Here is a 24,063-nt window from a genome sequence, read left to right as displayed (position 1 = left end):
TGACTAAGTAATAAAAAAGTAAATGTAATAAAATATAATCAAAGCTAATTAGTTATATGATAAAGTAATTGAAATAGTTTTAATATTATATGAATAGTTTTAATATTATCCAACTCTGGTGGTAAGTAAAATGTATGCTAATATTCATCAAGGAAAGCTGATAAACTGATTGCGATTTTTAAATAATTTTTTTTCTCTATTAACATAAATGCAGCCTTGGTGAGAACAAACAAATGCATTATTCCAAGCATTTGCTATTGAAGAGTCCTGACATACTTTATGTTTTTATATAACAAAAACCCCACACTTTTTCTAGACATACGAAAACAGTGATATCCTGTTTGTTTATTGAAACAATAGACAGTGGATGTCCATTCCAAAATGTCTTAGCTAATACAACTAGGATGATATGAAAAATAGGCGTATTAACTTTTCGTTGTATACCGTTTTCTGAACCAAGACCCCAAAATGGCCACTCTCTCACAACAATCATAACTCAACCCTTCACAGAGTACAATGCACAAATATTAAGGTCAACACTTTTAAAGTTCAACATTTTATGAAAATGTTTAAATTGGTCTAAGAACATTTAATAGCCAACATACAAAATCAGCCAATTGAAAGTGCTATCAAGAAACATCGACACTAACAAAGCCAACAGACAATATTTAGCATTACAAACCCCTAAACTGAACTTCATTTGATCACAACATTAAAACACTACGAACAGCTCATCTTGCCGGGTGAGAATGAGGAGGAGCGCTTCAGAGGTTTTGGATGTTATACGTCTGTTGAATGTTTAGCGTGTCTCGTAGCATTAGGTCCCGTAGTCGCCACAGAGCGTCGGCCATGGTCTTGTGAGCGCCCTTACTCTTCAGCCAATGAGAGGGCAGACGGCTCTCCTGCTCTTTTGTGAGCCGCACGTCTTTTCTGCGAGCTGAAGTGACACACAATGACATTATTTGGTCATTTTAAGATTTCCAGTGTTACCCTAGCATTAGGTCCGCAATCAAAATTGTTAGTAGATGATACACATTTTCATAGCATTATTAATACATTTCTTAAATGTTGTAAATTGTGAGTAAATAGTGTGTAACAGCTATTACTCAAAAGACAGTGAAAAAAAAAATGCTAAATGCTGTTCTTCAAGTTTTCTATTCATCAAAGTATCTTTTGAAGAACAGTTAGTAAAATGTAATTATTAAAATGACCATCTAACACTAGAGTTCTCTATTCTTTTTCTATTCTGTCTACTTCTTTTTATTTATCATATGGCATATATTTTTATTTATTATATGACATCATATGACACTGGACTAATGGCTGCTGAACATTTAGCTTTGCATCACATTAATAAATTGCATTAGAAATATATTAATTGTAATTTTAAGTTATTTTAAATTGGAATAGTATTTCACAGATTTATTGTGTTTGTGGTCAAATAAATGCCACAATGGTGAGCACAAGATACTTCTTTAAAAACAAGAAGTAATGGTTAATGATCTTAATTTTATATTTATTTATGTATTTATTAATGCTGTCAAACAATTAATCAGATACAAAAAGTACTTAATATATTTGTATTATATATGTCGAAACACACACATACAGAATATATTTAAAAATATTTATATGTCTATATTTATATTCATATATATATAACATTTAATATATAAGCATAACATATGTTTCTGAAATACATTCATGCATGTGTGTGTAATTATATATACATAATAAATATACACAGCACACATACATATATAATGTAAAAAAATCCTTTTATTCTGGACTGAATGTGATAAATATAACACATGTTACAAGCCTACAGGGACATCCACCCATGTTTTCAATTTACACAAAATGTTATTTTAATTCAACCTATTTTAATATATGCAAAACGTATTTATTATTATTATTATTATTATTTGACTTGACAGAATTCATAAAAGTCATCTGACTGCTCTGATCTCTAAGTATCTTTATTGCTCATGGGAAAAAAAAAAAACATGCAAGTTGATCACTAACATAACGTAAATCTGCCATCTTACTCACCGGAGAGCGTTTGGTCCCATTTGCTGACAGTATTGGACTCAGCGCTGAGTCCTTCTATGTATCTCAGGTAAGCCTCAGAATGGAGCAGTCGCTGTGGTTTGGGCGGAGGAGCCACAAATATAGGGGTGGAGGGCTGCTGCAGAGCGGGCTGCCCAACCTGGCCCTGCCCCGGGTAGGGTGGAGGGGCCTGCTGGCCCGAATTCATCACACCCATCTAGAAGAACACAAAGTTGGTCTTTCATTTCCTTTGATTTCCAGCAGCTAAAGCCACCTGACCTATCTCCAAAAATGAACCCCTTAACAATAATGTAAGGGATAAATGAGAAGACTTTTTTTTTAAAATGAGCATTACCTGAGTCCCATAAGTGCTTCCTGTAGAACCTGGGGCCATTCCATTCATACCTGTGAAAGATGAATCGGCATACACTGCGAATAAGAGCTCTTTATGTTTATGTTAGCATCTGGTAGTAGCTTATGGTCGAATCCACAGGAACGCAGACAAAAAGAAACTGAGAAATGCTGCTCTTCTCCGTATAACAAAACCATATAGTGACTAGGGGCTGTCCCATAGGTCTTTCTGTTTAATGAATACACCTCAGGTTGAATAATGTGTACATTCACATCTGTACAGTTGAGGGCACACCATATATTCACCGATAACAAAAATGAAACACAAATGTGCCGTTTTGGCATAGTAAGGTCGAATTGGATCATCGAAAGTCAGTAGTAAAGACACTGGTTAATAACATGGGATTAAATACATAAATATAGATATGCATTTCCCCCATCTTTGACGGCATACTGTCTTAGTAGGCACTACCTCTGGACAGAAACAATGTAATGTAATGTAATTTGCCACGTTGTCATCGTCATGTGACCTTGTCACACGTGGACTCCTTTTGGTTGTTGTTTTTGTCTCGTGCCGTGTGCCCCGTGTGACCTACTTTTAGTTAACTGTCTTATCGTGTTCAGCTGTGTCTCGTTTATTAAGTATTTACGTGTATTTAAGTCCTGTTGTTTGTATTCAGCTTGTCTGACTTTGTCTATATCATGTGTGGTTTCGTTTATCTGCCTGTCCGCCTACCTGCCCGAGGTATTATTTCTTTATATGTGAATGATTAAAGTTGTAAACCACACCGTGACAGACCTATAGTGAATTAGTTGCATCCTATTCCCGCCATTCACGATTCCCTTTCTGTGGCCTCATGGGTAATAACTTTATGCATTGCATGTGCACCCCTGAACCTTGATGGAAGTAGTTAGTCATCTGGGCGACTGTTTTATAAATAGTATGAATTCTGACATACTAGTGTTTTCATATACTGTTTTTTTTGTCTAATTTAGACCTTGTCCGCTTTATAGCTTAGATTTTCCCGAAGTCACAATTAATTTCGTGATATGGAAAAGAGCTTGAATATTCTTTAGCATATTGGTAACGTTTAATCTTCGATAACACTTTACAATTAGGTTTCATTAGTTAGCATAAGTAATTATGTTATAAACTACCAATTATCAGAACTTCTGTGATTTTTAGATCGTGTTCATGCTAACAAATACCACGGTTAATCTTAAAAATGCATGCTAAAATACTAAAAATGAATAAATACTGTAGTTAATGTTAACTAATGTACTTAAAGGGATAGCTCACCCCAAACTTGTCCCAAATCTGTATGAATTTCTTTCTTCTGCTGAATACAAGAGAAGATATTTTTGAAGAATATGAGTAACCAAACACCTGATGGTCCCAACTGGTTATCCCCCTTTTTTTCCATGCCATGGAAGTCAACGCCAACTCTGTTTGGCTACCTGTATTCCTCAGAATGATCTTCTTTTGTGTTCAACAGAAGAAAGAAACAACCTGAGGGTCACTAAATGATGTCAGTTTTATTCTTCATGCCTTTATCGAATGTTAACCAATAAAACCTTATTGTAAAGTATTGAAACTTCACATTTTGTTTGCTGTAAATGAAAGAAAGATGTTTGGAACAAAATAAGGCAGAGTAAATGGTGACTATATTGTCATTCTTGTTAACTATCAGGGTCTTGGGAATCTCTTCAGTTGGTTTAGTCGTGGCCAGGGCAGACGTTTTGCTCAGTTGAGCCCCTGAGCCTATGGTACAGGTAGCCCCTCTTGTTAGGATCGGAGAGGCAGACAGGAAGCAACTGCAAGTGGGGGACGTGTGGCTGTGAAGTGCTCCTTACCCAGATATGGCATGCTAGGCATACCCCACGGGGAGTAGACGGGTAAGGTAGGCAGCCTCATGGGATGCGGAGGCATGCCGGCCAAGTTAATCATGCCATTGACAGACCCCTGAAAGGGCTGCATGGGTGGCCTGTAACTACCCATCATGCCTTTGGAGGAAGAGGAAGGTGGCGACACAACATATGCATGCATCAGTACATCATGCAGTTATGAGAATGAATTCATGCACTACATGAAAAAAGAAAGCTACAATTAGAGAAAGTCAGCTGATGAAATGTCAAACCCAGCGCACACACACACACACACACACACACACCTTTTGCACTACGAGGGCCCGGAGCTAATAACTCTGGCCACTACCGATGCATTTCCAATGAAGAAAAGTGAAAAAGTCATCTCTGCAATGGCTGCTTCTTATGTGTTATTTTAGTAATGAAATAGTAATTAGTTAAAATAGTAAACAGTTTTAGTAATTGTAGTTCAAACTACTTTAAACTAAAGTTAGTTGTCAAAGCATCATTTTTATATCTTTTTTTCATTTTTATTTATTTATTTAAGTTTTTTTAAATTAACAGAACATTTGTTTAATGGACCCGTTTGACGACTATAAATCAAAAGCATCAAAAGATTTTCATATTTGCATTTAAAAAAAAATCTATGTACATTTAAAACGCTATTCTTTGTATTATATTACCGTTGCATCAAATTACTAAAAAATCTTTCTTTCTTTCTTTCTTTCTTTCTTTATGTTATGTTGTATGTGATAAATGACATAAATAATAAAAATAAATAAAAGTCTAATATGGGCCAATAAATGATATACTGTGCATTCTGTTTTTTTACCAAATATAATGTTTTACAATATATTTCTCATATTTGTTACGCACTATTCTATTCAGCTTGTCATAACATAAAGATGCCTAAATCTAAAAATAATAATTTGAACTTTTCTGCTTTCAGTTCAGTGGCAAAACATATGAATTCTGAGTAAACGTCACAGAATCCATGGCTAAGCAGTGTTCTAGTGCAAAAGGGGTAGTAAAGTTTCATTATTGATACAGTTCATGCAATATTTCTTTGATGGATGACAAAGGCCATGCATTCAAAATCACATTCAGACCTCATTTAGAACATCTAGGATTATAGACACCAAAATATGTCAGTTTTGCAGAAGGAATGGATTGATTGAAGATGAAAAGTGCACTAGGGATGAGTGTGTTAGCAGTTCGGCTTCTTATTGCAGCTCTGAGTGGCGCCAGAAAAGTGTGTCCACCACATCTGAGAGGGGTTACCTGCCATAGGCGTCATGCTGTGGCTAAGCATCCCCATGGGGGTCGGGGGAGGTACTACCCCCATAAGCGCCCCTACTGGGGTACCTGCTCTTGGGGAGTTCTGATGTGCTGCTCTCTCTCGCTCCTGATGCTCCGCTACCTTTGCTGCTCGCTCTAAATCGATGACAGAAGATAAAAACAATTTCATGGAAAACCTGGAGACATTGTATCCAATGCATCAGTGTCCTTTCTTTCGCTAACAGTAGAAAAATTCAACACTTTACCTTCGTACTCGGCTTTCTTAGTGGCTTCAAGGTTCCTCCACTCTGTGCCTACGAGTCGACTGAGTTCTCCAAAGGAGAAGTCAGGGTGCTGGGCCTTGATGACAGCTCTCATTTCACTGCTGAAGAGGATGTAGCCACTCATGTTGATCTTTCTCTTCGCCCCCTCCTTCTTTGACAGACCCTTAATTGACTTGGGTGTGGACTGTGGACAAAATGAGATACCGATCATTTAATGTTAGCATTAGAAAACATGCCTAAAAGCTTCTAATGGTACTTTTGATTCATCCTCTCATCCATTCGAAATCCCTAGTTTTATTATGATCGACAGGATTAAGGGTAGGCAGTTTTATACAGCGAGTTTCCACAGAAGGACTCACTGTCACTGGATTCGAGCTACTGCTTTGCTGCAAGCTGTGCTGTTATTGAGCAATAATTCATTTTAGATTAACAATGCTGTTTTATTGTCGCACTAAAAACACCACAAAAAAAGACCTGAAATGTTGAACAAAATGTTGAGTGGAGACATTTCAAAAGTGAAGACTTCAAAGGCTAGTTCACCCACAAATGAGGGTTTTCTTATCATTTACTCACCCTCATGACGTTCCAAGCGTGTACGACTTTGAGCGACACAAAAGGAATTGAAAAAGTCTTTTGCTGTCCATAATTTAGTTACTAGCATTCTTAAATAAAATGCAGAAGAAAGTAAGTCATTCAAGTTTATGATAACATAAATGTATGATCAAATTAGTGATTAATGAAATTTTAGCTAAATGTTTTTAGCAAAAAGTCTTTTATCGATTTATCGATTTATTCAAAATTCTGTTGACCAAAAGTAAATGTGACCTACAGTGGCCCAGTAGTGCAAAACACAACAAAATCACCACAACGCAAAATATTACACTGTTTTAAGCTAATTTCGTTGTGCTGTGCCTCAATTTCATTGTGTTGGGTCCTGTTTCTGTTGTGTTGTGCTAATTTGGTTGTGCCTTGTTTCTCGTGTCATGACTTTGTGTCATAATTTCGTTGTGTCTCCTTTGTGTTGTCTACTGGGCCAACGTAGTGACCAAACTTGAGTGAGTAAATGACTATAATCGCTATTTGAAGCATAATGTGAAAAAAGACCTTGCGCAAAATTAGTAAACTTTCAGGAATTAAACTGCAACACTTGACTCTTCTTCATGTTTTACTACAATGCCATTCTAAACAAGCAAGTCTAAACAAAGTGATTTTCTTTCAGTAATGGCATACTGCAGACCTGTGGAGGGGCATAATGCAGCATGTCCATGTCGCTGGTCAGCTGAGTCTGAAGCTGTCGCATACAGTGAGCATCAGAGCCATCTCCATCATCATCACCCAAATCCTCCAGCTCTTCATCCGTCATATCTGCAAACTTGGCCTCCAACTCCTCGATCTTCTTATCCAGCAGTGGAGACGGCTCCTTCTGAGGCACTATGAGCTTTCTGACAGAGAAAGCAAAAAGCGTGAGTCAAGTGTCCAAACTTGAGACAGTAACGAACAATCCGTGTTTAGATCATGAGCGTTACATATGTACATACATTTTTTAAAAGTGATTATTTAAGTATGGAGCAACTGACCGGAAGTAATAGATTTCATCCTCAACTACTTTGGCAGACAGAGAGAAACGCTTCAGCCCTTTAAACTTCTTCATTTGCTTCTCGCTCTCGATGTAGCGGCTCTCACACAGCAACACATTCTCTTCCGGCATTTCAGTTGGCCGGCATGACAGGAAATCCTTGAAAGAAGACACTGTACACTTCCCTGAGGAAAAAAAAAATACAATCCAGATGTAGGAGAAGACATAGTGATAAGATTTAATCAGTAAAACTAACAAATCAAGTCCTCAGTAGCATTCTTTAAGTTCTTCTGGCCTTGTAAACACCCAATAATACAGTTGTAAAGATGGTTTTCAGAACTTAACTTTAGAGGCCTACAAACATACTGTTACCTCCAATACAGGTCATAGGGCAGGTTTCTTCCAGGTTACTGAGGAACACTTCCTTCTTGTAGAACATCTTAGTAGGTTCATGCTCAGTCTCCTCGGGATGGATGAAAATGGGGCCAAAAAAGTATGCAGCTTCATCTCGCACCCACATCTTCTCTATCCTATTACAACACAAATCCATTCAGATATAAAGAGACGTTGTCAGGTGGCACTGTTAAACTGTGTCACATCAAGTTTGATAATATAATTGATATTACACACAAGTACTGAAACGATGGTTCTGCCATCAGTAGCGATGCTTTCATCCAAAGTTGCGTCATTTTAAATTATGCTCAAAATTGGATTGTAGCGTGAGACCTTGGATTGTCGTTTGTAGTTTAAACATTAGTTATGATCTGTATGTTATGCGAGTAAAATATTGACCGTAAAATAATGTGATTTAAAAGTCTTTTAGATTTAAATTTATTAAAAAAGGCCAGACTTTTCCAGAATTCGGGATATACCTTTATAGTGCACTTTTCAATGACCCACAATATGAACAACACAACTCATCATTGGTCTCGTCATTAATACCCTACCTGCCCACGCGGTTGCGTACAAGCCCATGAGAGCGGATATAGACACAGTCTCCCACTTTTAACCACATGTCATTGTAGCAGAGCTGCTCATAGTACTGGCAACCTGGCTCTCCATTACTGACCTCCATAGTGGCATCCTCTCTCTCCTAAAGACACAGATTGATGGTAAGGCAGCATATATATATATATACATATATATTATTCAATATATGCCAGAATATGTTTTACCTTATCAATAATCAATGGCACAGCTTTGCCATCCTCTGCCACCTCAGGAGGCTTCTCGCTGTCCTGTTTGGGTGCAAACATGGAGGCCACACGAACCACAGGCAATGGCACTTCACGAGGGACGAACTTCACTGAGCTCAGCGGCATCGTCCACATTTTGATCTTTTTGAAGGACTTGGTTTTCGCAGAATAACGAGACTCACAAACAAAAACATCTTCAGGTCTGAAGCTTTCAGGCTGTAGCTTGAAATACTCCTGCAATAAAAATCAGAACAGATGTAAAATGTTTTTACAATTGTATAATAATGCAAAAAAAAAAAAAAAAACATTTTTGTTTAATGACAATGTTTTGGAGCTATTTCTGAATGATATTACCTTCACAAACATGACGACGCATTTGCCCATTATTTTACTGACAGGAATTTTGTTGTAATAGTCACTTTTGAAAACTTCTTTCTCAAGGAATTTGCGTGTAGCGAGATGAAATGTTTCGTTGGGTCTATAGAACCAGCAGCCATAAAGCCAGTTTTCTCCTTCATGGAAACAAAATACATACACAGTTACTCCAATGTTCAAAAATTTGAGCCCTGTAAGTTTTATAATTTATAATAATTTTTAAGTCTTACTGACCCCAAAATTTTGAGTGGTACTGTATCTATTCTCAATCTAAGAGCAACCTATATGTCATGAGGTTTTATAAAGCAATACCTGCATCATCCTGCCAGAGACGCTCTATGCAGACGATGTGTGGCTGCAGGTTTGGTTCTGTGGGCTCTACATAAACATAGTCTCCCACGTGGTACATGTTGTCCTTGAAGCTGCAGTCCTGGCTGTAGTTGCGTTGTAGAGCTCCCTGCCATCCACCCCCTGCTGTGTCCTCGCTCTTCTCAGCCTCTGAAAATCAATGTGAAAGGGATATATGAATATAAAGTGTAAAGTGTAAATATAAAGAATATAAATGAATATAAAGAAACATATATGCTTGAGTATTATTTGTGGTGCAACATGTTGTTATTAGTGAAATGGAACATGGGAAATGTAGTCCGGGGAACTTCGTTTGGACAACTGCAAATGCAATTTTCTTAATATTCTTAATTTCTAACAGTTACATAGAATACTGTCCTATCCTAATAAACCATACATCAATGAAAATCTTATTTATTAAACTTTCAGATGATTTTAAATCTCAGTTTCACAAAATTGACCCCATTGGCTAGTTTTGTGGTCCATTTTACAAATAAAAAGTATTTTTTATGTTTTTGCTTGTTTGTTTTTAACAAATATACAGATTGAAAAACTGGATTGAATACTACTGGAACAGTACCTTTCTTCTCTTCCTCTCTCTTGAGTTTGTCTTCTTCATATTCTTTAGGCAGCTTCTCTTTCTTCTCTTTCTCCACGTCGCTGTGCAGGTGTTTAGTGGTGTAGCTGAGGGCAGGCGAAAGCAGAATCTCTCCGTTCTTACACAATTCATCTCTGATCCGGATGAAGAACTGCTGGAGCTCCACAGAGTCCTCAAAGATCTCAGAATCAGTTCTATGGCACAATTTAAAACATGCACAACTGTGAAAAACCAACACTTTACCTCTCCAGGTTCGTAAATCCTAGACACAACGAGTGAATGAAAAGCATCACCTGTGCAGACGTCTGGCTTTCTCCAAAACTTCAAACATATGGTCCTGGAACACATCTAGTCTCTTATAACGGCCCTTATCCACATTAGCTCGGATAATCTCAAAGTTCAGTGGAGTCTTATCGGGACTGTTAGGATCAACAGCTGGAATCTCCGCAAGTGAGTCACTATAGCAGCGTCCCTCATCATCCTGGTGACCAAGAACTGAGACAAAAAGATTGCGAATGAGCTCCTGGATGAGCCGCGCAACATCTGGGACATGAGCGTCGTCTCCTCCTTCCAAGTCTCTCCTGGTCTCCAAAAGCACTTTGTGAAGCACCAATGCATCTTTGTAGATCAATGATTCAGGTTCGTTGTAGGTGCAAGCGTTGTTGAACATTAACACTAAGTCTTCCACCAGAGCATCCACATCTTGGTATTTGTTGGCCAGCATGTGGCTCTTCACCTTCTCCATGTCTATGGGTTTCTTGATGGCCACATAGTAGTCTGGAAGCTCAGCGCGGGATGGAAGACGGAGGAAGATTGTGCTGAGACGCCGTCCGCGCTTGTCTGTGTAGTTCTTCACCGCTTCGTAGAGTTCATTGAGTTTCTGCTGCAGAGGAGTCAGGTACTTGGACTTTTTAGGAGAGATGCCACTCTTTCCTGGAATGAAAGACATGGTCAATCAGAGATAGATGAATATTAATTCAATTATTAAAGGAGTAAGGGACTGGGACTGTACAGTACTATACTACTATACAGTATTTTTTATCATTAAACTATGACATACTAAACTACTTAAGTATTTAACTTGTTTTTCATACAAATAGCCAGAAACAATATAACTATATTTTTACCAAACATTGAGGTACTGTATGCTCGGTTTTAACTATGGTTATCATAATCCCCAAAAAATTATGCTACTATGGAAGACCAGTGGTTCATCTTAATAAAACTCAAACAGTCAAAATTATAATAAAAATACTATATAAAAATAAGGTAAAAAAAGATTTGAAATTTACATGCTAATTATTGTATCGGCTTTTTTGGCCATATTGCACAGCCCTATTCAACCCTAATTCAAAGCAACCTTCAAAATAAGATATAAACATAAACTGCTTTCAAAACATACTAATTTTCAATTTGGGTGAGACGATGTCCTCTTCATCTGGTGGAGGTCCAAGTTCCCTTCTTTTTTCTCTTAACATCTTCTCCAGAATGTTGGCATCATTGTAAACCTAGAGTTAAACCATCAAGCTATTTAGGACACAACAGGGCCAGGTTTCCCAATAAAAACTAAATAATAGAATAAAAAAAATAAGAGCATTTTCTACGAGTCATTTTTTGAATGAATGCACTTTACACAATCGCACAAAACCGTGCTTTAAGTGCTACTTAGGAGTCACTATCCATTGGTCAGGTGCTGAAATGTCAATCAAAATCAACAAAGAGCAATGATATGTAAGTCTCGGTTAGCTTAACATGTAGCAAGGTTTTTATTATTATTATTATATAATTAAAAAGACAAAAAAAGATAGAATATAAAAAGAATAGAGCAAACCAGTGTTAGAGGCCTCTTTTGTTTTTGTTCATTATAATTAATAAAAAGGAATGAACAGAATGTAAAAAAAATAGAGAAGTTAGTGTTTTTTTGTTGTTGTAAATAATAGAATTAGATTAGAGATTGCTGTTAGAGGGTCAAATAAAGATGGAAGAGATGAGCTTTAGCCGATTCTTGAAGATGGCTAGTATAGGCTATATAATATCTCTAAATATGTTATTTCTGGGATTCTAGTGGCTAGATGCCACTAGAATACACACTGCACCTTTAAGTTGCAATGCTTTTGGGAAGCAAACCGTAATATTAAGATCTAGTCTTACGATCGTTTTTACGAACTTCTTAGGCTATGATGATTTTGGGAAACGCAGCCCGCGGCAGTAAGTATTTATAAAACCTAGGACAGCAAAATGTTTCAAAAAGCTCATTTACTCTACACAGTCTTTCCAAGCTTAGTAGCGAACCTCAAACTCACCCGTGAACCTTCTTCGTTGTAGTGACGTGCATTACGAAACATCAGCTTCATATCCTCCATCATGGCGTCTTCGCTGGGGTACCTGTCGGAGCGGATGCTGTGGTCGATGGTCCTCAGGTCCATTGGTTCCAGAATAATCTTGTAGTAGTCTGGGTAGTCTTTTTTTGAGGGCTTGACCATAAACAGGTCACAGAGTCTCCGGCCTGTGCCCATCTCCCGAGCCTCTGCCACAGCAGCGTACAGAGCCTTCAAGCGGTTCTTCTTTGTGTTCTTCTTATGGCTACCAGAGGTGATACGTTATGGCAATTGTCAACTGTCACAGCGTGAAAGTTTAAGACGATAATAAGCTCCGAACCAGTAGTTTCACTAATGCTGTAAATATGTACCTTTTGCGCTTGGTGCTGCCCCCGTCAGAAAGTGTAGATGACAGCATGCTATCTCCATCTTCGTCATCTCTCCTTGTCAGTTCTTTCCTTTTCATCTGAATAGATATACACACACATGCACGAATATAGACTGAATACATAAAGCATCTGGAAGTGAAATATTGAAATTGTTCATAGTTAATGTGATGAACTATATACAGTTTCTTTACGGGTTTATTCATCTAACAGTACTTTTAGAGGCTGGCAGAAATGAGATAAATTGGATAATTGGATATTTGTATAGAATTTTTTACTATCTTTACATTTTTTCTGTATTTTTCACAGTATCGATGTATATGAAAGTATATTTTTGGAATGGGTTTCTATTACCTGCAATATATGCTGCAGCTTCATCACACGTTTGTAGATCTGAGAGTTGGGAACGTTGTAGCGCTTCGCATTCTCAAACATCAGGTTGAGGTCTGTGTCTATCTGTTCCACACTTTCGTACTCACTGTTCTTCATCTTGCTCCTGAGGAAAGATAAAATACTATACAGTGCGTTTGAAACCGAAGAACGTGCAGGGATGTTGTCCTACTGTACCGTATCTGCTGGAGGGAGATTGGGTGGCTAATTTGCTGGAAGTAGTCAGGGTAGTCTTTCCTGGAGGGAAGCTGAAAGAAGGGCTCGGCTAAAAGCTGTCCCTGGTTGTTTCTACACCCTCGCACTGCCTCGTACATCTGGAAGATGGGGTTGCTCATGTCCATGCTGGAGTGGATGCTCTCAGCCTCTGACTCGCCCTCATCATAATGAACAGAGCCTTGAGAACATGGAAACACTCATCTGATTAGGATGTAAGCCATATACTGATGTTTCTCTATATACAGATACCATAATGTGTGACGTACCAGTTAATATGGCGTCCTCTTCACTCTCTGAGCCATACTGTAGAGCTGTGGTGATGGATGAGAGTCGCTCTCCCTGTCCAAACCTTCTGTTCCTGTTCACAAACACAACGGGGAAATACACTATGTGTCAGAATATACACGTTTGAAACGTTAAAACCAAACCCCAGTATAGTGATGATGTCAGGTGGTAAAACCGGTGTTAACACTGCTATATATATTATTATTTTTAACTAAATTAAAATAAAATGTGTAGTTGTAAAACCTAATGTTCTGTTACTGTTAATTCGTCTTTATAATCCTTTTTGACTAAAAAACATCTTATGCAAATACAAGATTTTTTTGCATTCAATTATTATTATAAAACCTTATTGTTTAATATCTGTTATAGTTAAAAATTACTTTATTATATTCTATTTCATTCCACTTATTATATTGTATTATTTTAAGACTTTACAATAAGGTCCATTAGTTAATATTAGCACATTAATTATTATCTTAAATTAGTTACATCTACATCTACATCATGCTAATTTCAGCATTTTTAAACTATAGTAAATAATACTAAATAATATTAACCATTTATTAAAATCACAATAACATTAGTTAACGCACTGTGAGCTAACAATGAATGATTTTATTTTTATCATAACAAAGATGAATATATACTGTAATAAATGCACTGTTCATTGATTGTTTATGTTAACAAATGACTATTGTAAAGTGTTACGTATATTATTATATCATATCATTCAATATTAGTTATAAGTACTAAATATTATATATATATATTACATTGACTACAGGTAAAATATTTACCTTAAAAATGTGTTATGGTAACATAAAATCCACAATATTATTTACCTGATCCTGATGCTGCTTTTAATAGGTTCAGAATGTTCAAGCTCCAGTTTTCTCTGCGAAAAAATCTTTTTGATGGTGTTTGCATCCTGAAAGGTTCATACATAGGAATGTAAATGCAAGACTAAGATATAAATATTGATACGCATCGTATATAAAAATAAATGTTAGTGATGCATTACTTTAAATACTTGCGATCCGGGTTCGTTGTAGGTTTTAGCATTTTTGACTAACAAGTCAATGTCTTTAGCCATATGGTTTACACTTTTATAGTAGCCCATCTACAGACAAAAACAAACACATTTCAGTGTATACTGATAATAAATGGCAAAATTGTGCGTGCTGTAGTAAAACATGATCATAATATACCTGTATTCGTTGTGCAATGGTCTTCAGATCTATTGGTTCTTTAATAATAGCATAATAATCTGGGTATTGCTGAAAAAAAGAAGTTTTATATGCATTCTAATATTAATAATGCGACGATATGTTTGTGTATGTGCTGAAACGAAATCGAGAGAACTACCATTTTAGAGGGAATTCTCTGGAAAAGTTCACTAATGGTGCGCCCATGTTCTGTGCAAGTCAACACAGCATCCAGAAGCTGCCCGAGAACTTCCTTAAGGCTCGAGATAGACTGCAAAAACAAAACAAACCGCAATGATTTGTCTGTCATGAGGTGAAGGAAAGTACTCAAGACAGGTGGACGGAGAATGATCTGAGACTTCTGACCTCCTCTTCTGTGGCCCCCCCAGGGTTTTCCTGTGAGTCGTCTTCGTCATCGTCTTCTTCATAGTCCCCTCGCTGCACAAACTCATTTTTTGTGCGAATATACAGATCCCAGAGTTTAGAAGCTGCTCTGTATTCCGGAGTTTCTGGCTGCACATAAAAAAAAAATTAATCAATACTCAGTCACACTTTATTTCAAGGTTCAATTCTTACTATTACCAAACAATTATTTACAACTTTCGCCTCAATAAACTCTAAATTTGCTGCTTATTAATGGTTAAGGAAGTTGTCGTCATGCTATGTTTCCTAGTTCTCCCTCCTTTTTTCCCTTTGATTACTTGAGTTGGTTCACCTGTCTCTAGTTCATTTAGTCATTAGTTCCTTTTGCGTAAAGTCTGCTCTTTCGATGTTCGTAGTTGTTGATTATAAAAATGGGTTTGCTTTTGCTTTGCTCTCTTGGATTTTCTGTTGGTTCCCCTTTGGATTTATTAAAGACTGTGGATCGAGCAATTCTTCTTCATTGTGCGCTGTAACTAGCTTGAGGTTTCCATGACAGCTAAGTTAAGTTAAGTTTAGGTCTCAGGGTAGAATAATGGATGTAGCATGCGGTAATGCAGAATATGTGCTTTACAAGTTAACAGTGAGAATTAGTCCTATACTAAAGTGTTCCACAATAACTCAATGATACTTCATTGGTGCAATAATAAAAACATAAATATACATATATACACACTTTGTAGTATGTCTTGGCGTTGTTGAATAAGAGCTGAAAATCAGCTGTGAGCTGCTCAACATCATCATACTCCTCCATTTTCAGCTTCTGCTGGATTTTCATCATGTCAATGGGCTGAGACACCACATCATAGTAATCCGGCTGGTTCCTGCGGGCAAGCATTATCTGTGTTATCCATTTTGGTTTACGTTTTAGAAGCTGGTTAAATGGGCCAAGTGTGACTGACCTTCTCTTTGGTGCTCTGATGAAGAGTTCACACAGCATCCTGCCCTGATCGTCCTTATAGTCTCTGATAGTGTTGTACAACTCGTGACACACAGCAATCTGTAAGGAAAAACTTAGTGACACACTACAACAAGCAACATGCGCACTTTTCCTAAAGCAGACGTTGAAGTTAATTGATCTGTCAGATCAGGAACGGGAGGAACTTGAACTCACAGGGTCAACAGTGGGGATGTTTGTGGTTCTTCTCCTCTTCCTGCTGGTTGAAGGTATGGATGTGGTCTGGCTGTCTTCAAAGTCTCCTCCGCTCACGCTGCTGGACGGAGAAGTGGCTCTCCGTCGCTTGGAGCCCATTGTAAAAGCCCTTCATATAGAATAAGCGTGTAATAATTCAAATAGTTAATATTCAATCAAATGCAAGCTTATTTGTGTAATGTACTGTAATTTAGAAAATACAATTTTTACATTTTAAATTGGCAAACGCAACAATTCTTTTCTGAGGAAGGCCTGCTACTAATCTGTGTTTTGTACGCTTAATACTGACAACCTCCATGATAATACAAAAGGTAGAGAGAAAGCCACATCACGATCAAAGTTCATCATAAGTAGCTTTTCTACAAGCTGAGGATGTACATTGTCATTTAAACAAATACTAAACACCCTCAAGGTAACACACAACACTAAAACAATGAATACATACATAAATACATAAATTAAACGACATGAGTTGAAACCTTAAAATCTAATGCATAAAAATGAATGTCTGGGAATTTACTTTTTTACTGTAAATTATGAGACAACTTGTTCTTTTTCACTTCCACAAGCAGTGTATACTTAACAGCATTTTACTGTAAGGTTAGATCTATTCGTTTCTCACTCTGTACACTAAGAGAACATAGCGTTAATCAATGAACGTTTTTTTTTTTACAGTATTTCTATTATTATTTTACAGTGTTCAGATTACAGTAGTAAGGTCGATCAAATATCAGATCAAATATAAGATCAAATATCATTTATGAAAAAAAGTTCATAATAGTAACGATGATTAAGGCTGAAACCAACCAATACAAACATTTTTTTTAATGAATTATTAACGTAATCATTAACCGGTAACACTTTATAAAGAGGTGTCTTTAATGTATTAACTAACATGAATGGTCAATGAAAACTTATTACACTATGTATTAATGTTTTTAATGTTAAAAATACAGTTATTCATTGTTCATGTTAGTTCACAGTGCATTAACTAATGTTAACGCAACTTGATTTTAATAATGCATTACCAAATGCTGATATTAACATTAGCTACGATGGTAAATGCTGTAGAATTATTGTTTATTATTAGCTCATGCGAACTGTAACTAATCAACAATGCCTTTGGCATGAAGTAACAGCTTTTTTACAGTACAATAATACTTTGTATTACTATTTACCAACAGATTATTAAAAAAAAAGAAAAAAAAAGAAAACCTAATTCTAGCAGACTTTGAAAGCTTCTAACACTAATTCGAAGACATTTCTGATTTATTTATAAATACTAATTTTAGAGGAAACGCTTATCTAACAGGGAATCAATTTCAAATCAGGTTTTTAATACAATCATTTAAATAAGTGTTTTATACAATGGAGTATCATATCGATGTAACAGTAAATTAGCAGTAATCCTAAGTAGTAGTAAGCTAATGCTTGTTAATGCCAGCTTACTAAGAGAATCAGTGGCATAACTAAATATTTAGTATATCCACTTTTGAAACAGTGGGAATAAATAAAACAACACAAGAAGCTGCATATTAACGATTCTGCACAAACCTGTTTTTTTTATTATGCTGTAATTACATAACTAGCATCTGGTACATGACTGATGTGCAGCTATGAGACACTGCGCGAACCTGTGATCAGCTGCATTTATTATCATGATGACTGATAAGACTTCAGCAGTCTTTGATGGGTTCAGAGTGTCTGCAGGAATCAGTGGTTTGCAGGGCGATGATGATGGTGATGGTGATGAAGGTGGGACCGTTATGTGTCTGTTTGCAGACACAAGCTGTGTGACACATGCATCAGCACAGGCGGATAAAAACAAAGACACACACACACACACACGCACGCACGCACTCACTGAGCCATGCAACACTCTGCGTGATGATGCTCGCGGTTTATTATAGCATGAGCAACAGACATGGCAGACAATACACAGAGCGCGCCAGCTGCAGGCCTTACCGTCCGTGTCTGATCAGCTGTCTCTGAGAGCTGTCTGAGGACTGACACGCATTCAACACGGAGACTGATTGATTTATTAAATAAAACCGAGATGAAAAAAATTAACCCTTTACGGCGCGAAAGCGGAAGCGGAAGTGAGGAATCGAGACACGTGCTGCGCCGTGCGAGAGAGGAGCGCGTGCTAGAGCAGCGACAGCCATGAAGCGACCGAGTGAGTATACGATTCCAAATAAATCTCGTTAATTTACACGCTTTGACCGTACGAGCGCAACGGAAATCGCTAAATTAACCAGTCGCTCGTTATAAGGACGTAATAAACCGTCAGAAGTAGTACAACGCACTGATAAAAGCCACGTGTCTGTTTTGTAGAGTTGAAGAAGGCGAGCAAACGCGTGTCATGCGCCAAACGCTTCAAAATACAAAAGAAGGTAAGGGGCTTTAACTGTTTATTCGCAATATGTAAGTGTATAGATGTTTTTGTTCCGGCCTGGTTGTTGTCAGCAAACTAGAGCTTAATATCAGTAACCAAAACGGCGTACAAAAGGTTTAGTAAATGCCAAATACTTAATAACGCACGTTTGTTATATGTATTTTGTATCGAAGTTCCGATATGATACATTACTCCTTTAATACTGCTAAAATAATTTTTACCAACTGTATTATTAGTGTACTTGTTCTATTTTCAGCGTGTTACCGTTTAAGTTACTCCTATGGTCTAAAACTCAGTAAAATTATGGGTTATTAATAGGTCAGAGGTGTTACTAGCAACATTATTTTCACATTATTCTCAGTTTTAAAATGTTGTACTATTTTTGCCTCAATTAAAAATAAAGTACGGGGATGTATTATTTGAAATTCTACAAAAATCATGGGAACTTGATGATGTACTGCACTGGTTCTCAATTCCAGTCCTGGGGATGTACTGTATGCATTAAACTATTTAAGGTTTACATTAAACACTAATAGTAAATTACTACTGTAACTACTGCTTGCACTGTTATGTACTCAACCATGCAAAACAACTTTTTCCATAAATAAAGTGATAAATGTTTCTTAAGCAGTAAATTATCATTATTATAATGAAGTCTGGTTTAATAACATTCAGCTTTGCATTCACAGGAATACATAACGTTTCGAAATATAAAGACAGTTACACAGTTATTTAAATGTGTAACCATATTACAATATTATTGTTCAAATAAATGATAATTGACTTGGGAAATGTCGAAGTGTGTCTTCGTAGTGCTCTGAAAAGTGTCCCAAATGCCTTGGATGGATATATATATATTTACTTCACACTTTCTACACACTCTTTCTTCATTGTTAGGTTCGTGAGCATAACCGTAAAATACGGAAAGAGGCAAAGAAGAAAGGTTTCAGCCGAAAACCAAAGAAAGACATTGGAGTACCAAATAGTGCTCCTTTTAAAGAGGAAGTGCTTCGAGAAGCTGAGCAGAGAAAACAGGAGGTATGAGCACTAGCTATTTTGGACCCCACAAAGAGTTTGGTGTTTATCGTACTGAAACATATGAAACATAGGCATTGAACTGACGTGCATTGGGTTGTTCTTACAGCTTGAAGCTTTGAAAGAGCAAAACAAGATTGCAAAACAGCAAGAGCGAGCTGCAAAGAGGAAAAAAGACAAAGAAGCAGAGAGTGCCGGAGATGGACCTGCAACCAAGAGAGCTAAAAAAGTAAGAGAGGTGTAGAAATGGTTACTATAGAAGTGACTCGCTGGCTGTAGCTAATCTGCAAACTTTGTTCATTTGCAGGTGGCGAAAGCTAAAGAAGCAAAGGCTGAATTGGTTAAACGGAAAAGCGCTAAGGCGTTCAAATGCTGTGAGCTGAACAGGGCAAGTTGACAAACAGATATTCGTCACAATGTGGCCAGCACTTGACAGTGATATACTTTTGAATCACTAGATTGATCTTATATTGGATTGAATTATTGCGCAGGTGATTGAGGATTCTGACGTGATATTGGAGGTTTTGGATGCCAGAGATCCTCTGGGCTGCCGCTGTCCTCAGCTGGAGGAATCCGTCCTGAAACACGAAGGAAAGAAAAGACTCTTGTTCATATTGAACAAAATAGGTAGAGCTGTCAGTATTCACTTCGTGTCATTCCGTTATGAAGATGAAACATGCGTATTAAAGTTTGTTTTTACTCTCTAGATCTTGTTCCTAAAGAAAATGTGGAGAAATGGCTCCGGTATCTCGAAGCTGAGTGTCCTACTTTTCTCTTCAAAGCATCGATGCAGATACAGGACAGAACCGTGGTATGTATATGTGGTTCCATAATGCAGCACATTCCCAAATTATAAATGTTGGGTGGGTATTTAGTCTGTCCACAATTTTTATAGCAACAGAAGAAGCAGAGAGGAAGTAATGTACTTCTGGATCACAGCAGAGCAGCTTCATGTTTTGGAAGAGACAGTCTTCTACAGACGCTTACTGACTTGGCTAACAAGAAGGATGTCGAAACCATGCTTAAAGTTGGTGTTGTCGGTAAGTTTTCTTGTCATTTTTATGGACCACAGTAAACTAATAAGGCATTGCTAAAAATGGTTTGATATGAAACCATCTGTGGTTGTCTTGACTTCAGGTTTCCCTAATGTTGGAAAGAGCAGCATCATCAATACTCTAAAGGAAGTCCGAGTGTGTCATGTTGGTGTACAAAAAGGAATGACCAGGTAAAGCCTTACCTCACATGTGTCCTTGCGCACGTGAATTTGAAGCATGATGAACCGTATTGGACTGACCAAAGCATGAAGTCTTTAATCAATCCAACACTGAGCTTCATATCCCACAATGTGTTGCTGTCGCAGGGAATTGAGCTGCAGCCTCAATAACACTCTTTCCTCTGTACAGATGTAAGCAGGAAGTGCATATAACTAAGAAGCTGAAGATGATTGACAGTCCAGGGATTGTGGCGGCCTCCAGTAACCCAGGAGACGTGATGGCCCTCAGGAGCCTGCAGGTGGAAGAGATGGAGGAGAGTCCACTGGAAGCGGTCAGGACTCTGCTCAAACAGTGCAATCAGCAGCATGTAAGGAACACCACTGCTCATGTCATCATTTGTGTTCTGTTAGTTCACCCTAAAATGGAAGGTCTGTAATTTACTCATCCTCATGCTTTTCCAAACCCATGAGTTTCTTTCTTGTGCTCATTTTGAAGATAATGGTAACCAAAGAGTTGATTGAAAAATGGTTGTGGACATTTGTAAAATGTATGGGTCTAGCTTCTGGTCGCATCCACATCCAGGTATTCTTAGCCGTACAATACAGTTTGTATTGCTACTTGATATTGAAAGCATTGAGTTTCTTTCTGATGAGTCTTGGGTCACACAAGCACTAAACAATGCTTTAAGATCCAGTGTGAAGTGATTGGATTCAATTGGTCTGAATACTCCCATCTGCCTTCATTGGTTCAACCGTTACAAAGCTACAAAAATAATTTTTGTATGAAAAGAAAACAAAAATAATGACACAAACTTTGTACGCTGTTCTGTGTCGCCTGCAACACATTAATAGTGAAAATACTTTGTTTTTCAGTTTATTGAATTTAAGTCTGTTATTTTTTTTAACCTCAAAGACAATTTTCTCTCATGTGTCTCTTTCAGATAATGTTACAGTATAATGTCCCAGACTACAAAAACTCCTTAGAGTTCTTGACCACCTTTGCCAAGAAACGAAGCTTCCTGCAGAAAGGAGGCATTCCAAACACAGAGCAGGCAGCGATGACATTCCTCGGTGATTGGACAGGGTCAGTTTCAGATGATGTGCATCACGCTTTCAGAATGTGATGTTGAAATGACACTGTTGCTGGTAAAGGTCCGCTCTGTAGTCTTCCTAAGCTTTGTGTGATGTTGTTTTAGGCCAAAACTGAGTTACCACAGCAGAGCTCTGGAGCACCGGGGCCTCCCCTCATACCTCACTGATGCCATCGTCACTGAACTGAGGTCAGGTGTGGATATGGATGTAGTGAGGAAGGGCAACGAAGATATTATGAAAGGTATGATTTGATGCTTACAGTTTATTGAACAAATCAAATCAGTTATGTTAAGATGTGGAAGTTAAGCAGTGCGTGTCTGTCCTCAGGCGTGCGATTCCCCAACCTAGCGAGCAGTATAAGTTTTAACGCAAGGGGGCCCACCGCTGGTGTGCTGAATGTCAGTGAGCTTCCTAAAGAGACCATAACAATCACAGCACCAGCAGAAGCAGATGAGGAGGAGATGGATGGAACTGTCAACACAGAGGAGGTAACTTCCTATAAGAGACTAGGAAGCATTCAGTAATGATGCTTTCCACCTCTGTCATCAGAAACCATGAGAAATGATGAGTTTGTTGTTCACATAAGTCTTTGATGACCTTTTAATCCAACTCTGATCTCACTCTGACAGAAACTTAAGTAGATTTGATATTCACAAACCATATGACCAAAACCAGAATGACTTTGGCTTGTTGCACTCCTCTTTAGAGTAATGCTTATACTGCATAATTCAATTTGGATGAATGTTCAACAAGTTTAAAAGCGTAGCCACAAGACATTTATGTTTACATGAGATTAGTTTGACGTGTTAAATCATATCCAGTATTTTCAACTCTTTTCATGTCCACTAGGGCTGTCAAATAAATTTTAGGTGTGTAATGCAGCCTGATCAGTGGCGCCTGAAATGCAATGACAACGTCAGTGTCATATTTGCTTTTAAAAGGGTTAGTTTGCCCAAAATTAAGTTACTAACCCCATGTTCACCCCTTAAGACCTTTGTTCATCTTTGTAACACAAATTAGGTATTTAATTGAATCTGAGAATACTCTGATCCTCCATAGACAGCAAGGATATTACCACGACCAACCCACAGACATAGATAGCATTGCAAAATACCAGTAATTTGATGAGCACAAATGTTAATAAACACATTGCATGATTTGCTTTAATACTATCCTTCCATAAATTTTGCATCTGAAGGGGAAGCTCCTTAAAATGCATATTCAATAAGGTCAGGCACAAAAACAACTGTCCATGGCTTTTCTGTGCTAATTTGTTACATGCAGTCCTTAGTAAAACCTGAGAGTACTATTTTAAAAGACTGTTTGCCCTTGTGCAAGCTGTTAGTAAATCCGTCCCTAATGTCTATGTAAGCCTTTAACTTTGACTTATATTTCGCATATCTTAAAACCTCGTTCAGAACTTGTAACATGCATTTACAGAATAAGGTAAATTTTCATTTCATGCCAACTGTAAATGTAATGGTGTGTTTTTTTATTATTTAAAGAATTTATTTATACAGTGTTTTGCTGTCCGTGGAGTTTGGTTTGTCCCTAGCACATCATTTCAGTCCTCTGAATCTAGGAAATGGCTGATGTTGAATATTGATTGGCACACTTTGTTTTTCAGCCTGAGGTTGAAACCCAAGTTCCAACAGTGGTGACACAGATTCAGGAATCGACAAAAGGTTTGTTTTATGATTTACACTTATGAACTTTTTTTTAATGTAATGGTCTTTCTGACAATCTGTTGTTTTGCCTTTTATCTTCTGTAGCCAAACCAACTAAAAAAGTGATGTTTGTCCCTCACAACATTGACCTGACTTCAGGGCAGCACAACGACGCATATGACTTCAACACAGATTTTGTGTAAAATTTCACCAATATGTTCAGATTTATATGGACTGAGAAGAACTGAATTGTGAAACTGCACTCAGCTGGAGTGCATATTGTGTTTTTTGTCTGTATGTATTAAGACATAATAAAATGTATAAATTTCGTTCACTAAAAAGTTTAATACATTGCATACAAAACTTA

General features: G+C 37.4%; 2 protein-coding genes and 1 non-coding gene across 5 annotated transcripts; 2 read left to right on the top strand and 1 right to left on the bottom strand.

Annotated features, from left to right (window-relative positions):
- Positions 1-319: 319 nt before the first annotated feature.
- Positions 320-18,384, bottom strand: LOC122353826 (protein polybromo-1-like). 3 transcript variants are annotated; one of them, XM_043251702.1, is made up of 30 exons: positions 18,260-18,384; positions 16,256-16,403; positions 16,044-16,141; positions 15,818-15,965; positions 15,088-15,234; positions 14,882-14,992; positions 14,725-14,793; positions 14,538-14,636; positions 14,359-14,444; positions 13,498-13,589; positions 13,193-13,409; positions 12,980-13,121; positions 12,611-12,705; positions 12,225-12,504; positions 11,324-11,429; positions 10,215-10,854; positions 9,904-10,115; positions 9,288-9,473; positions 8,955-9,112; positions 8,580-8,834; positions 8,352-8,497; positions 7,777-7,934; positions 7,406-7,589; positions 7,066-7,270; positions 5,811-6,012; positions 5,548-5,700; positions 4,255-4,404; positions 2,405-2,454; positions 2,053-2,266; positions 320-937 (listed from the first exon to the last, which is right to left on the bottom strand). In XM_043251702.1, the coding sequence occupies exons 2-30, from the start codon at positions 16,391-16,393 to the stop codon at positions 765-767; spliced, it is 4,914 nt and encodes a 1,637-aa protein (XP_043107637.1). In that variant the 5' UTR covers positions 16,394-16,403; positions 18,260-18,384; the 3' UTR covers positions 320-764. The 3 variants fall into 3 exon arrangements, with proteins under 3 accessions (XP_043107637.1, XP_043107635.1, XP_043107636.1); XM_043251700.1 differs by lacking the exon at positions 4,255-4,404; XM_043251701.1 differs by lacking the exon at positions 4,255-4,404 and having other exon boundaries at positions 5,632-5,700.
- gnl3 (guanine nucleotide binding protein-like 3 (nucleolar)) lies at positions 18,329-24,063 on the top strand. Its single transcript, XM_043251705.1, has 15 exons — positions 18,329-18,470; positions 18,629-18,687; positions 19,587-19,727; positions 19,834-19,953; positions 20,032-20,112; positions 20,216-20,351; positions 20,432-20,535; positions 20,620-20,764; positions 20,862-20,949; positions 21,128-21,305; positions 21,879-22,021; positions 22,134-22,270; positions 22,357-22,517; positions 23,657-23,714; positions 23,802-24,063. The coding sequence occupies exons 1-15, from the start codon at positions 18,458-18,460 to the stop codon at positions 23,897-23,899; spliced, it is 1,662 nt and encodes a 553-aa protein (XP_043107640.1). The 5' UTR covers positions 18,329-18,457; the 3' UTR covers positions 23,900-24,063.
- On the top strand, positions 20,986-21,062 carry LOC122354702. Its single transcript, XR_006252153.1, has one exon. It is a non-coding gene; the product is annotated as a small nucleolar RNA SNORD69 (small nucleolar RNA).

Source organism: Puntigrus tetrazona, chromosome 11 (genome assembly GCF_018831695.1).
Source record: "Puntigrus tetrazona isolate hp1 chromosome 11, ASM1883169v1, whole genome shotgun sequence".
Lineage (NCBI taxonomy): Eukaryota > Metazoa > Chordata > Actinopteri > Cypriniformes > Cyprinidae > Puntigrus > Puntigrus tetrazona.
The sequence above is the reverse complement of the archived record's forward strand: the minus strand, read 5'-3'. Positions and strand labels throughout refer to the sequence as shown.

Bases quoted from the DNA above. Each gene is read 5' to 3' on its own strand.
- LOC122353826 (XM_043251702.1), bottom strand. From the start codon at position 16,393: ATGGGCTCCAAGCGACGGAGAGCCACTTCTCCGTCCAGCAGCGTGAGC. The intron at 9,474-9,903 runs GTACTGTTCCAG...ATTGATTTTCAG, and splicing joins GAGAGAGGAAGAGAAGAAAG to AGGCTGAGAAGAGCGAGGAC. The intron at 9,113-9,287 runs GTATTGCTTTAT...GTTTCCATGAAG, and splicing joins TCTCTGGCAGGATGATGCAG to GAGAAAACTGGCTTTATGGC.
- gnl3 (XM_043251705.1), top strand. The intron at 20,352-20,431 runs GTAGAGCTGTCA...TTTACTCTCTAG, and splicing joins GTTCATATTGAACAAAATAG to ATCTTGTTCCTAAAGAAAAT. The intron at 22,271-22,356 runs GTATGATTTGAT...GTCTGTCCTCAG, and splicing joins CAACGAAGATATTATGAAAG to GCGTGCGATTCCCCAACCTA.